The 13,107-nt window shown below is 44.4% G+C and overlaps 1 protein-coding gene across 1 annotated transcript in view; it reads right to left on the bottom strand.

Moving 5' to 3' along the window:
* The window catches only part of ACAA1 (acetyl-CoA acyltransferase 1), a 268,026-nt gene that overhangs the window by 220,697 nt on the left and 34,222 nt on the right, over window positions 1-13,107 (bottom strand). Inside the window, exon 3 of the mRNA XM_069647684.1 lies at window positions 8,369-8,426. Within this exon, the coding sequence (XP_069503785.1) occupies window positions 8,369-8,426 (58 nt within the window). The remainder of the gene's footprint in view (window positions 1-8,368; window positions 8,427-13,107) is intronic.

Genomic DNA, 13,107 nt, shown 5'->3' with positions numbered 1-13,107 from the left:
CTGGCCAGATGTGGCCTTCCTGGGCTTAGGGTCTGTGTTTCTTGGGCATGGTTTCAGTGTGCCAGGCTTACTATGACACTGTGGAAGGCTCACAACCCCGACCACTGCGGTGCCAAAGATAGACGTGTTGTCCCTATTAAGCTCAAGCCAAGGGTTGGTTGAAATTTTTAAAAAAAGATTTTAAAAAAATTAAATAAAAATCACCACATTGCAATTAAAAACCATTACAATAAAAATACGAAGACTAAAATCCGTATATCTTTTTACCTTCGAGTTTCTCCAGAACTACATCCTGAAATCCTTGAAAATTTTTAGAGACTCACATGACAGTTAAAAAGCCCCCTTTAATATTCATTTATTTCCTTCTCAATTCCGAGTCTTACATTCTCTCCTTCCACAGTGGATATAAATGTATCTGAAGATCCCTCAATCAAAGTCTCAGCCTTACGCAAAATGTCTCTTAAAGCAGCAGATAAAATCATAGAGGTACCCCGCCATACAGTACGACCAGAAGGCATTCTCTTCAATAGTATCCAAACTTCATACACATTTTCCATTTCTCTTATAGTAAGAACCATACAGCATTGTGCATGATGTCAACAAATGTCTAACAGTTTCTAAGGAATGATGACATAACCTACATTGCCACTTCTCACGTGGGGTACCAATTCTGGACCCAATTACAACCAAGGCAGGTAGTTGATGCAAGCACATGCCCAAAGTTAAACAATGAAGAGAGAAATACGGTAACACTTAAGTAATTTTGCAGTGTGGCATACTGGCTATACAGCTGTTTAGTTGAGAAATGGTCAATGGTGCATCGCCAATGCCATATTTATGCTTTCCTCTTGAGCTCTAATTATATAGCTTAACATATCATGCACCTCTAGTTGCCACCCTTTATAAATGTACCCATTGATTTATAACGGTATGGGTTCGATTTGATCAGTTTGTTGAACATATTCATAACGGGATTGTCTTCACAGAACAACATTTTCATGTACATCCCACTCCTCCTAATGTGAAACTGAACTTTCAAGGACGGACTACCCAGTTCTAGCCATATTACTTGTACTGGAATTCCCAAGACAGGTTGCCACAGATTGCATTCCATCAGTCATTGCCAAGATGTCTTGAGGTTAACATGAGATTCGAAGTCATAACAATCCCCGCGTAATGCTCCCCTGATATATTTTGGTCGGATCCTCTATGGAATTGCCCCCTTGATATTTAATAAAAAGTGTAATAGCAAAATAACCCTCCCATATCTACTAACCTCATGGCCTATTGGTATACGCCCACTCTTTTTCCCCATGAAGAATAGGGAGATCACTCTTTTCAATTCCACCTACCATTTCTCCAAGAATCATTTTCCATTTAAGACTACTGAAACAGTCTATTCAAGACTTGCAGCAAGCCAATTCCAAAACCCGGACTTCATGTCACAGAATGACCAAAGTACTGGGACAAAGGAGAGGAGGATAAATCGAGCAATGCAGAATGAGAAACGCCCCAAGCACAGTGAGCATTCAAGTGTTTACTCATATCCATCTGTGCCTGGGAAGTTTAAAAGGCAATTGAAGCAGATCATCAATGGCTGCTGGCGGGAGAGAACGTCATCTCTCCATAAGGCTGAGGAGATCGCAGGAAGAGGACCAGCATGGTGGAGCCAGGAGGCTTACCAGCGTAGAAGGAGGAGGCTGCAGAGTAAAGAAGACCCACTGTGAGAATGCCAGCAGTTAGCAAGGGACTCCTGTGCATTTGCAGGTGATCAAGAGCAGTGCTGTTGCGGGCCAAGAAAGGCATAAGGTACTGGAGCACGTAAACTTCAGATACATTGCTGTGAGCCAACAAAGGCACAAGGAACTGGTAAAAGTGAATGTTCAGAGGATCAAGAAGAATCCAGGGGAAGGGGGCCCCTCCTCTGGGGCAATGACCCCCACCCTTGCAGAACTTTATGTTTAAAGCCAGTTTTTTTCTTCTTTTTTGTGAACACTTTTCCAAACCTTCCAAGGTTAAAGACATTTCACGTTTCACTTTAGGGTTTAGTTTTAGTGCGAGGGTCAGAACAGAACTCTGGACATGGGCCAGTTCTCCGTTTGGAAATTCTGACACAAACAAATCCTTAGTTTTTGGTTTAGGTAGGGAAGTTCCTCTTAGAACAGGGTCAGAGAAGCATTTTCCCATCCCCTTTTTATTTTCAATAAAAGTCTTTAACCAAAAACGTGGCTAACTTATGTCAGAGTTTCATTCCCGACTCCTCACAATAGAGATTAGTTACTCTAGGGAAAATGAATTAATCAGCACCTTTAAAGTATTTTGTAGGCCAATCCAAGTACGATCGAGAATCACCAAATCGTCTGCATGAGTCACAAGTTAAAAAGTGCTGTGGCTAACACCCAGCCTTGCTTAAGGCCGCGATTTGTGGCAATCATTTTTGAAAGACTGCCTTATATAGCCATCCTCACCTGTACCCTGATATTTGTGTAGAGTGCCAAGTCCCCCGGGATATCCCATTTAACTAGCTTCGTCCACAATTTGACTCTGCCGATAGTGTCAAAGGGTGCTGTATAGTTAACCAAGGCAATGTACAACTTGGTATCCTTATTGGCTCTCGTATCCTCAATCAAATGTTGCAGAATGATAACATTGTGCAGAGTGCTGAGACCAGGCCTGAAACCTGTTTGAAATGTATGTAATCTACCGTTACTTCTTTACCACTTGACAAAGTCTTTCAGTAAGATGTTTGCATAAAGCTTACTTGCGGCATCGAGAATAGGCAACAAACATAATTTCCTGTATCTTTCCTGGTCCCACTTTTATAAACCAGGATAATTTGAGAGACGTTTTCACGAAATAGGAACCAGGCGAAAGCCAGAGATGGTAGTAAACATGTATTTAGGTACTGGTGTCCATATGCCCGAATTTGTCTTTAAACACTAAGTTCGCTAGACCATCGGGGCCCGGGGCTCACAAAGGGTTACTCTATTTGATCATATGTTTTATATCATAAGCGGAGTATTCAAAGTAGTACATTTCTTTATTATCCATGTAGGACGTGCTCTGGTCATCCTTATAATAGAATTGTCCTATGTACGTGACCCATTGTTACTCCGCAATAGGACCGATTCCTTGTGTATTATCGGCTTGATTACATTTATGACAAATGGCCCAAAACTTCTTTGCGGCCCTACTTTTTAGAGTTACATACAAAATATTCCATCTAACTGAACACGTAGAAGCTTTGATTTTTTAACCAACTCCTGTGTGCATTTTTTAATTTGCGGATCTCCTTTTTATAGGTGCCTTTAGCAGTGTTATTGTTGACGATCTGTCTTGTCTCTCTGATTACCACTTTTTTTTGTGCAATTCTGGCATCGTACAGAATGATCAGATTACCACCATCATGAACTGACCTCTGTAGTCTATCAGTGCCAAATTGAGACGCTAGAGACAAAGATTTCCACAGTTGACTCAAAACTAGAGTTGTCAATGCTTGCTATCAAGTTATCCTGGAGTACTTGTATGTGTTCATTAAGAAATGCCACATTTTTTTGGGTGCCGCACTATGCGGTTCCTCTTTGGATTGAAACTGGGATAGCCATTACATTTGTTTCTTTTTATGTACTGTTCTACTAGCATTGTCAAAGACAGCACCGCATGATCACTTCAATGGTTAAAATGTGCTTGGAAGTTGTGTGGAAAAGGCTCCAGACTTCTGTCTATAAACAAGTAGTCGATAGTGCTAGAATACTGCGCAATATGCCAAGTTGGCTTCAAATTACCCTTCTGACCCGGTAAACATGCTGCATTACCCAAATTGCACGGAAGCATTCATTCGTCCCACATAGTCACCAGATTTCTTTCCCCATTTGCGACATGTTTATACCAAATATTTTCCTCCGACTGTCCCTTTATATTTCCCCGCTCTCCTCTGACTGGCTAATATGACATTGGAAGTCGCCTCCAATAATAAATCGAGGCATTACTCCTTTCGTCACGCCGGTTTTGCAAGATCAACTCTAGGGACCAAATAAGCCCTTCACATTTTCCCCTTCCCCCCTGTTGGCATATAAACATTAACCAACAATTTCAATGATGCATTGATCATGCCAAAGTCTAGCACTTCACATAGAATGTGGTCTTTATTAGCACTTTCCATATATTGAGAGAACTGCAGATTTGTTTTACTCCAATTAAAATGCTGTCAAAAGGGCAGCCCCTCATACCCTTCCCATCTAATCGCTGAATAACAGACAATTCATCTATATAGATACTCTCCATTAGCCAGGTCTCTTCTAATCAAATTATCTCATTTTAAAAAATAGGTGTAGGCACCCACTCCCACAAAGGGACTGCTCACACCCCAATGTGTTTTGGGATCAGGTTTTTATATGTGACATAACAACTCTGTCCGTCACATGTCACCATAATTACTTTTTGGCCCAACTAATTTTAGCCCGCCTCCTTTGTTGGATATTTGGATTTTTCTATCAAGAAACCCAGTTTTAAAAATTGGTTTCATGTCCCATTATCAGCTTAGCCACAGTTGCCAATTGTAAATATGTGGGTGTACTTTGTGACGAATCGAGGGAATTCATCTCTTCTCCCCAAGGCGCAGCCCCTCTTGTGAGGCTAGAGAGGTGAGCCGCAACACCCTCTTTGGGGGCCGAGGAAGTGTGACCTCACAGGGAGAGACTCCCCTTTGGGGACAAGGACTCCCGTTCCTGTGAGGACCTCCCTTCACAAGTGAAAGTAGTGGCATAAATGGGACTATCAAGTCGGTCAAACCCAAAGACTGCGCCAAAGAAGATGCTGAAGGATATTACCCTTCACGAGAAAAAGAAAATAAATATTTTTAATGAAAACTGATCAATCCACTGAGACGAGTAAACAGAAGAAAACACTCATCATATAGGGAAGGAGAATGAGCAGAAAGGGCGGGAGAGCAGTATGTCTCCACACAGGGGGAAGCATCCTGCTCACGTAAGCCTGGGAAGAGGCGGAGCTATCACAGGATGTTGAACCCGCGAAATTCATACATGCTGTTGGCAAAGTGATTTAACGCTGAACTGTCAATATACTGAAACGCTGGAGAGAAGAAAAATCTGTAGTGGCGTGAGAAACAGAGAAGAAAAAAATTACATAACTAAATAAATAATTATAAGAAATAAGAAAATCCCATGCTAGGGGCATGACAAGACAAGACACAAGAGGACATAACCATTGTAGACACTAGGGATGAAACACCATCACCAGCCGCCAAACGCTGCCCAACTCCCTGCGAGTTCTCGGAAAGCCCATCTCCCTGGTAGAGGTAACATACACATAGGGGGGTCGCTACACACCCAAATTCCCCATTCCCTGATCTGGAGCTGTTTCCCAACCTACAACCCCTAAGACACACCTCTGTCTCGGGTTGTGCCACTCCTCCCCTCCTCCTCAGCCCACCCCACCCCACCAGTCCCGGTCTAACATGCATCTTTTAATGTACTTTGTGACGAATCGAGGGAACTCGTCCTTTCTCCCCAAGAGCAAGCCCCCCCCGCCCCACTGTGAGGCTAGGGAAATGAGCCCACTCTGCAACAACCTCCCCTGGGGGTCGAGGCAAGTGGGACCTCACTGGGAGAGACTCCCCTTTGTGGGACAAGGACTCCCGTTCCTGTAAGGAACTCCCTAATGCCCTCCACGTGATGGCTTATATGGACTGGTCTGAACCACCAGAACATTATAAGTTCCATGATTTAAACAAGGATAAAATGAACCAATATAATTCTCAAGATGAAATTGAAGCCATCCTTTTAAATGAGAACTCGCAAAGGACTGTGATTGATTGATTGTTTATTTGTATAGCGCCTATACACAATGTGTTTCAAAGCGCTTCAAGGAGAGAGGGAACATGGGAGAAAACAAATTACATTCTTACAAGTCTTAGTTATTTCACATTTTGAATTGTTTCTATCATAATAAGCCTGGCGACATTTCCGATGCAAGTGCTGAGAAACATTTAGGAGGGAAAAAGAAAATGAGAACAAACAAGCAGTAACATTACTATGCCCGACGACAATTGAGGTAGTTCATGAGTATAACTAGAGGAAGAGAAGAGGGAGAGGAGGGTGGAGTGAGGTGGAAGGGGAGGAACAAACAAATGACTATCATATTTGGTCTGGTGAGGATTCAGAATAGAGCATGGTGGGGAAAGGGAGGAGAAGACAAGGAGGGCAGGGGGGACAGACAAGCTGCTATCAAAGGTCATCAGACAAGTCATAAGAGTAAGTGCCAACTGACAAAGTACAGAAAGAGGGGGGAAAGGAGGGGGAGGTTGGCTGTGAAAGACATGCAACTACGATTACTATGCCTGACGGCAATTCGGGTAGTGCCGGACATCAACAGGGAGAAGGGAGGGGTTGGGGGGAGGAGAGGGAGGGTGGCTGTGAAAGACAGGCAACTACAATTACTATGCCTGGTGACAATTTGGGTAGTGCCGGAAAAATGGCAGGAGGGGAAGGAGAGGAGCAAGAGAGGGGCGGACAAAGACATGCAGCCATCAAACATGTCTATACAAAGGAAACATATGAGGTAGCAGAGTACAGAGAGTGAGAGGAGGCAGGGAGGGAGAGACCACAACAAAGGAGAATAAGATGAAAGAGGGCAGGGGGGGGCATATAGACAAACAACAAGAGTGGGGCATGGGGTATGGAGGGGGTAAGGAGCAGATAAGGGGAGAGAGGAGGAGAGGGGGCAAGGAGACAAATCAAGGGGGGGAGGGGCTACAAGGGGAACAACATCAGGGCAACAAAGGGGGAGGGAAGGGGACAGAGGAAGCAACGCGGATCAAAGAAGGAGGTGTGGGGGGACAAGGGAAAGCAACGGAGCATCAGTGGGGGGGTGGGTGACCAGGGACGCATATGGGGCAATGGAGGGGGACAAGGGAAGCAACACGGTTACATAGGAGGGGGTTGGGGGACAAGGGAAAACACGGGACAACAGAGGGGGCTGAGGGGACAAGGGAAGCAACACAGGACAGAGGGGGTTGGGGGGACAAGGGAAGCAACATGGGGCATCGGAGGGGAGTGGGGGGAACAAGGTAAGCAACACAGGGCAATGGGGGAAAGGGGGCCAAGGGAAGCAACATGGAGCATCGGAGGGGCGTGGGAGACAAGGGATGCAACACGGGACATCAGAGGGGGGTGGGGGGACAAGGGAACCAACCAGGAAATCGGAGGGGGGTGGGGGGACAAGGGAAGCATACATGAGCAGCAATATTGAAAGGGAGAGACTCACCGGAAAACGAACAGGGAAGCAAACAGGGCCTTAGGGAGGAGGGCCGGCGTCAGGATTGGGCCATAAGAAGAACCCACAGACCAATCACGCTACAGCAGGAGCTGTGGCAGGTAGGGAATAAACGGGTAGAAGAAACAAGCCGACATCTTGGAAGGTGGTACCTAGCACATGGCACTGGAATGGCCGCGCTAGTATGAAAAAAGTCACATAATCCTTGTCGCGCACTCACCGGGCAAGATGCGATGAGCTGGTAACATCACGAAGTGCACACAATGTTAATTAGCGAGATTATAATGTTGTGCATGGATCAGGCTCAAAGTGGAATCTGGCATGTTCCAATTTTCCAGCACCAGTCCCCAATGTTGTGCCGAGAAGGTTGAAAAGACACAGCTCACCATTGGGAGGGAGAGCAGAGGGCTGAGAGAGACAGACGACGCTCCCTGTGCGTAACACGACGGAAGGAGGCAGAGCTGGGATGAAGCGCACAACCTGTGTAATTCAAAATGGCTCTGAGACGACAGAGCAAGAGATGCCAAGAGAAATACTGGAAGGCCGGCGTGTGAGAAGAGAAGTTCAAAGGCCCACAAGTAGAGAGCTCAGTGGTGGCGTGACCACGTGAGAACGGTGGTGGCCAGTTGTGAAATGGCTATATTACTTTGATACACATGACAGGACTGTGGTAGGATACCGAGAATATGCTGGCTGGAACACAATGTTGATTTGATATATTGTTTCCTTTATTTTGAATCCATTATTAGTATATGCCCGTACTATTCATTATATTCCAATATGTTTATGTTCTTTTTTATGTCGCGTTTTTCACTCTTTTTGTATGAAAATGTATAAAAAGCCTACATATTATTGTGGCTGCACTATAATATAACAATATATAAAAGTCTACAAAACCACTCTGTGCTTGCATATGTACTAAGAGGAAGCGCACATCCATTACAATGATTCTTAAACATATGTGACTACCATATTCATCATCTTGCACACAAAATGCCAGACATTGCCCAACAGTTTACCAGCAGAAAGAAGCGTGTTAGCACAGTAAACCATAGAATTAAATAAAATCAATTACCTCAGAAACTGCGCAACTCGGGCAACGAGAGCCCCGGCACCAGGCTGCAAAACATTGCCTAAAAGACAACAAAAGGAACGCGGATTATTGTTCATGTTCTACAGATCCAGAAAGCTCAACAATCTTACAGGCATTGTCACATTCTGCGGTCTCTCAAATCAACACAGATTGTGCCTATAGATGAAATATGTAATTAAAATGGTCAGAAAGTGCGCATTATAAATAGCAAAAGGTTGGGAACAGTAAACGCTGGTGAGGAGCATACACAAAAGGCTGCACTATAAAATACACACCTTTAATCAGCGTATTTTTTTCGAAAAACTCGGTTTTTTGGGCAGGGTTACCCCCACAAGCCTCCCCTTTTTTTTTTATTCCCTTACACCCACAACCATATATTACATTTTTTAACCCCCCCAAAAACAAAAAAAAATACGGGTTTTTTTTTCGAAATAAAAACGGCGATGAAAAAACATGCGATGAAAAATACCGCGGTGAAATGCGTGTATACCATACACACTACCAAAAAGATGCACCCCCTGCAGGTCATGACAGGGAGGCTACTGCCATTTCGAAAAACAAAAACGGAAAGGTTTATTTATTATTTATTAAAATGTATATAGCGCACAAAAAGTACTTACAATTTAGTCACGACATCCTTTGCGTTCACTAGCTTCGCGAATGTTAACGTTTTTGTCAACATTCTCTTTATTCATTTTAATAACTAAATAAAAGAACAAAGCAGAACAAATACAGCAAGGGAGGCCTCTACATGTGATGCTACATTTGTTGCACTGCTTATGTCGCAGCTGCATACATTCTTTACAGTAGTGTTCAACAACTCACCTTTAAAAGTCTAACATGCATCATCTGTTTAATTTTAAATTGTTACAAATACATATTTTTGGAAATGTAAAGTCAATACAAGAGTTTCAGTTGTGTACAAGATGGCCTTAACATATGTGGGTATTCGTTACAGATGCATTCGTTTACCCATACATCTAGTGTCGGACAAGAGTCTCCAACCCGCACTCTGCCTAACAACGTCCCGGCTACCGTGGCAGCGCCACCTAAAACCTACAACTGTGTGCGTTTGTTTCTCTAAATAGAGCAAGCCGGCATGCTTTCGGGTCCACTACTACATTTCCCTGAACAAACATAGGAAATGCTTCCATTAACAAACCCCAAAACCCACCAAGGCCAGAGCAACTCCAAGCCTTAGGGCAAGAACTCTGCATCTCCAGCAAAACGCCTCGGGCATTCATGTGAACCACTGGAATGCTCTTGTGTAGCAACTGTGGACTGTGATAAAACTGTTGGATATTTATAACGTGTTAATCTATGCCAATAATTTAAAGCAATCATGTTAGTTTGAAGGCAGGCGTGTGAATTGTCTTGATCATGTCGCATGGATGCGCCTATGGTCTTTCCCAATCACACTGAAGTCTCATCAGTCTCAATGACTTTAGTCAAGAGTGATATCTTGTGTAGATAGATTATAAAATGTATACGTTTGGGCACGGAAATGATGTATTGTGCCAACTGAGAAATGGAAGGGTCCTATGGGAATCCAGGTATCCAAGTCCTCAATTAATGATACAATCTATAATAATATAAAAGTTGTCAATGCAGACACTTGCTTCTTGCTCAATAACTGATTCAATGTAAAATCAGGTCTGGCCCATGGAAGTGTGCATGCCCAACTTCTCATGAAGTATATGCCAGTTTCTCCAGCGCCCCCAATTCTTGATGGATTAAACCGTGTAAACCCTGCAGAGATCATGAAAGTTTTTTTATTTTTGTTTATCATTCCACTATTTTACAGAATACCAACCATGTGGTATGTGTAGTGTAAGGAACTCATGGTGGCAACAGTAAAGATAGACACAAGTGATCATAGTTCAAGGGTGTTTATTGAACTTTATAATGGGTGAGAAATGCCTAATCTAAACCCAAATCTAAGATGGGAGCAAGCTACGACCATCAAATAAGAAGGCAGTCCTAGTCGTGTTGTGTCAAAAAAAAGGGCCTAGAAAAACCTATTGCCAATCATTACTACTAAATTACAAAACGAGTGTGGGATAATGCTCACCAGAAAAGAAAGAAGTGTTCACAAAATGATAAAGTCAGGATTGAATGGCTGGGTCTCCCTTCCCCACGTTTAAAGCACAGGACAAGGCGAGACTCTCGAGCAAAGCACACTCCTTGGCCTCGTCAGCACTGGGTTCACAGATCAGTTCAACGATATCAAAAACTTACAGAGGCTAAGTCTCCTTCTTGCAAAAAGTCTCTTGCCTTAGCAGGAGTGCTGATTCAAAGTAATAAACATACAAAAGTTCTCTATGTGATCTTGCACCTTGGGCGATTGCTCTTCGCCTCTCAGGATCTCCCTCCGCCAGGCCCGGATCCTCCTCGCAGTTTGGGCCTCCCTCCATCGAGTTCACTACGGCCTTTCCTTAACACAGTTCATGTATTGCACACACAGTTTATGTTTTACTAATTTTCATCAGAAAGCAGGGGTTTTCCTTCTAGCTTTCCTTCAGCATCCCTCCGTCGTGTTCACACTTGCCTTATTCCACAGTTTACAATCTTATCGGAAAGCAGGGTTCCCTTCACCTAGCTTTCCTTTTGCAACGGTCAGATACTTTCGATTGCACAAAGGATTTGACATGACCCTTGTAGGACCACCCCCAACACCTCCGGCTACAGTTTCCTAGGGCCTTCTGGTCCTTGTAGTTCCAAAAACAGGTCCCGGTCAGAGTCTTTCGAATGAGCGCCCACGTGACGCAGGACCGCTCTGCACCTGGACCTCAACTGGGCTTTCTTTAAAGTTCAAATACACATACAAGTTCTTTCTCTTGCATTCGTAATGTTGCTACTTGCAACCTTGGGCTCAACACAGTTCAGTCTGTTATCAGGTTCCTCTGGCTCACCGGCTGTGATGAACTTGTTGGCTTTTTTGTTCTCTGGAGTCAAGGATAGTACAACGGTAGCCAGATTGCCTCTCCGCCTGTGTTATCAATACGGGAGGCCACCATGTACCGTTTGCTGCTTTGCACGCCAGCTGCAACTCCCGGTCTCATAAGTTCCTTTTCTGAGGCTTTGCGGGTTTGAGTCGAAAAGGGCAAGGGTAACTCCCCCTTCATCGTCCTTCCAGGTCTCACCACCTTTCTTCTCCGTTTGAACTGCCGGTTTGGTGTATCGGTCCCCTTGTGTGTTCCTCCTTGCTTGAAGTGTGCTTCCGTGCTCACTAGACAACCATAGTCTTCCAGTGGAAGTTAAGATTTTGACCTACTGGATTGGTGCAGTGAGAAAGTCATTAAGGGTACACAAGTACATAAAAGACAGGAAACTGTAATGGTGTAAAAGGAGGAGACTGATACACAGGTGGCATATTGGTTGTTATAACCTACCTTTCCCTACATTTATGAGGGGTTTCCCTGCCTCAACCAAAATACTAGTGTAACTGTCAGGATGTCTGATCAACTTTGAGTTCACCGTCCTGTGACAAAATGTCCCTACCTCTATCCCTCACAATTATAACTAAACTAAACACTGGTATCAAAGTTCTTAGTCCAGGAGAATGGCTCCCTCCTCCTGGGTGGGGAGACAATTCTGAAAGTTCTACAGCATGGGAAACGTGTCCCGTCCCCCCGATTACATTACTTCCAAACAAAAGGATGTAGATTCTTGAACACTCCGTTACAAAGTTCAACACTTCACACCCGGGGGAATGGCTCTTCGCCTGGGTTCTTGGTTTGTTCCTTCTTGCATAAAGGTTGGCTAGGAGAATGACTCCCTTCTCCTGACCGTCAGTTTTGTTTTCCCAGTTCACAATACCAGAGGGATTGCCTCCCTTCCCCATGTATTCTTTCAACTGTGTCTCACAATTCACAACACCAGGGGGGAATTACTTCCTTCCCCTGGCCTTTCTTTAGCAAACAAAGACCTTGGTGTCACTCTTTTCCTTTAGTGGTACCTGGTGTACTCTCCTGCCAAACACTGCGACATGAAAAGGTGTGTAACCTTTTCTTGTGGGACACAGACCCGTACTTCTTTATGAATTACTGTGGGTAGACTTGGTTCACTTCTCTGCCAGGAACTACCATGAAGAGAACAATTTTCCATCTGGTTTCTTTCACTACCTGTTTTGTAAGTGGCTTGCCACCAATCCCTGTGTAGAGGAATATCATTCTTGATACATTCATTCTCACTCATCTTCAATTGAGGTCTGCGACCAAACACTATGCCCCGAGAAAGATTGTTCCTGCTGCACTCTCTCACTCTTAACTTTAGTTGGGGTCTGCGACTGACCACTGCGCCGAAAAAGATTATGCTTACAACACTCTTCCTTACGCTTAACTTCACCTCTCGCACCCAGCCCCCTTTTGCACTTACTTCTTCTCGCATTGTCCGCTTCTCGGGAGTTCCGCACTGGATCTCTGTGGGGCAGCAGGTCTTCTTTCGCGCTGCTCTTCTCTGCCGCCAGCGGTTGTGCACAGCTCTGCGGCAGGGCCCATCCGGGAGAAGCCGCCACCTTTCTTGTCCTCGTAGTGGCGCCATGCCTCGGGGACAAGGGTTCCCCACTTCAGCCCCCTGGCATGGGTGTCTGTTTGCACAAGGCTTCCTTGCTGTTCAGATTGTGAATTTCCCCGAGCTGGGCTACCTCTCCTGCAGTTTGGCTGACTCCCATGGAGTCCTTTCTATGTTTTTATATTCATTGTTTGGCAATGATTGGCATA

The sequence above is a fragment of the Ambystoma mexicanum genome, chromosome 2q (assembly GCF_040938575.1).
Source record: "Ambystoma mexicanum isolate Mex_15411 chromosome 2q, UKY_AmexF1_1, whole genome shotgun sequence".
Lineage (NCBI taxonomy): Eukaryota > Metazoa > Chordata > Amphibia > Caudata > Ambystomatidae > Ambystoma > Ambystoma mexicanum.
Note: the sequence above shows the minus strand (reverse complement) of the source record. Positions and strands in the feature narration are given on the sequence as shown.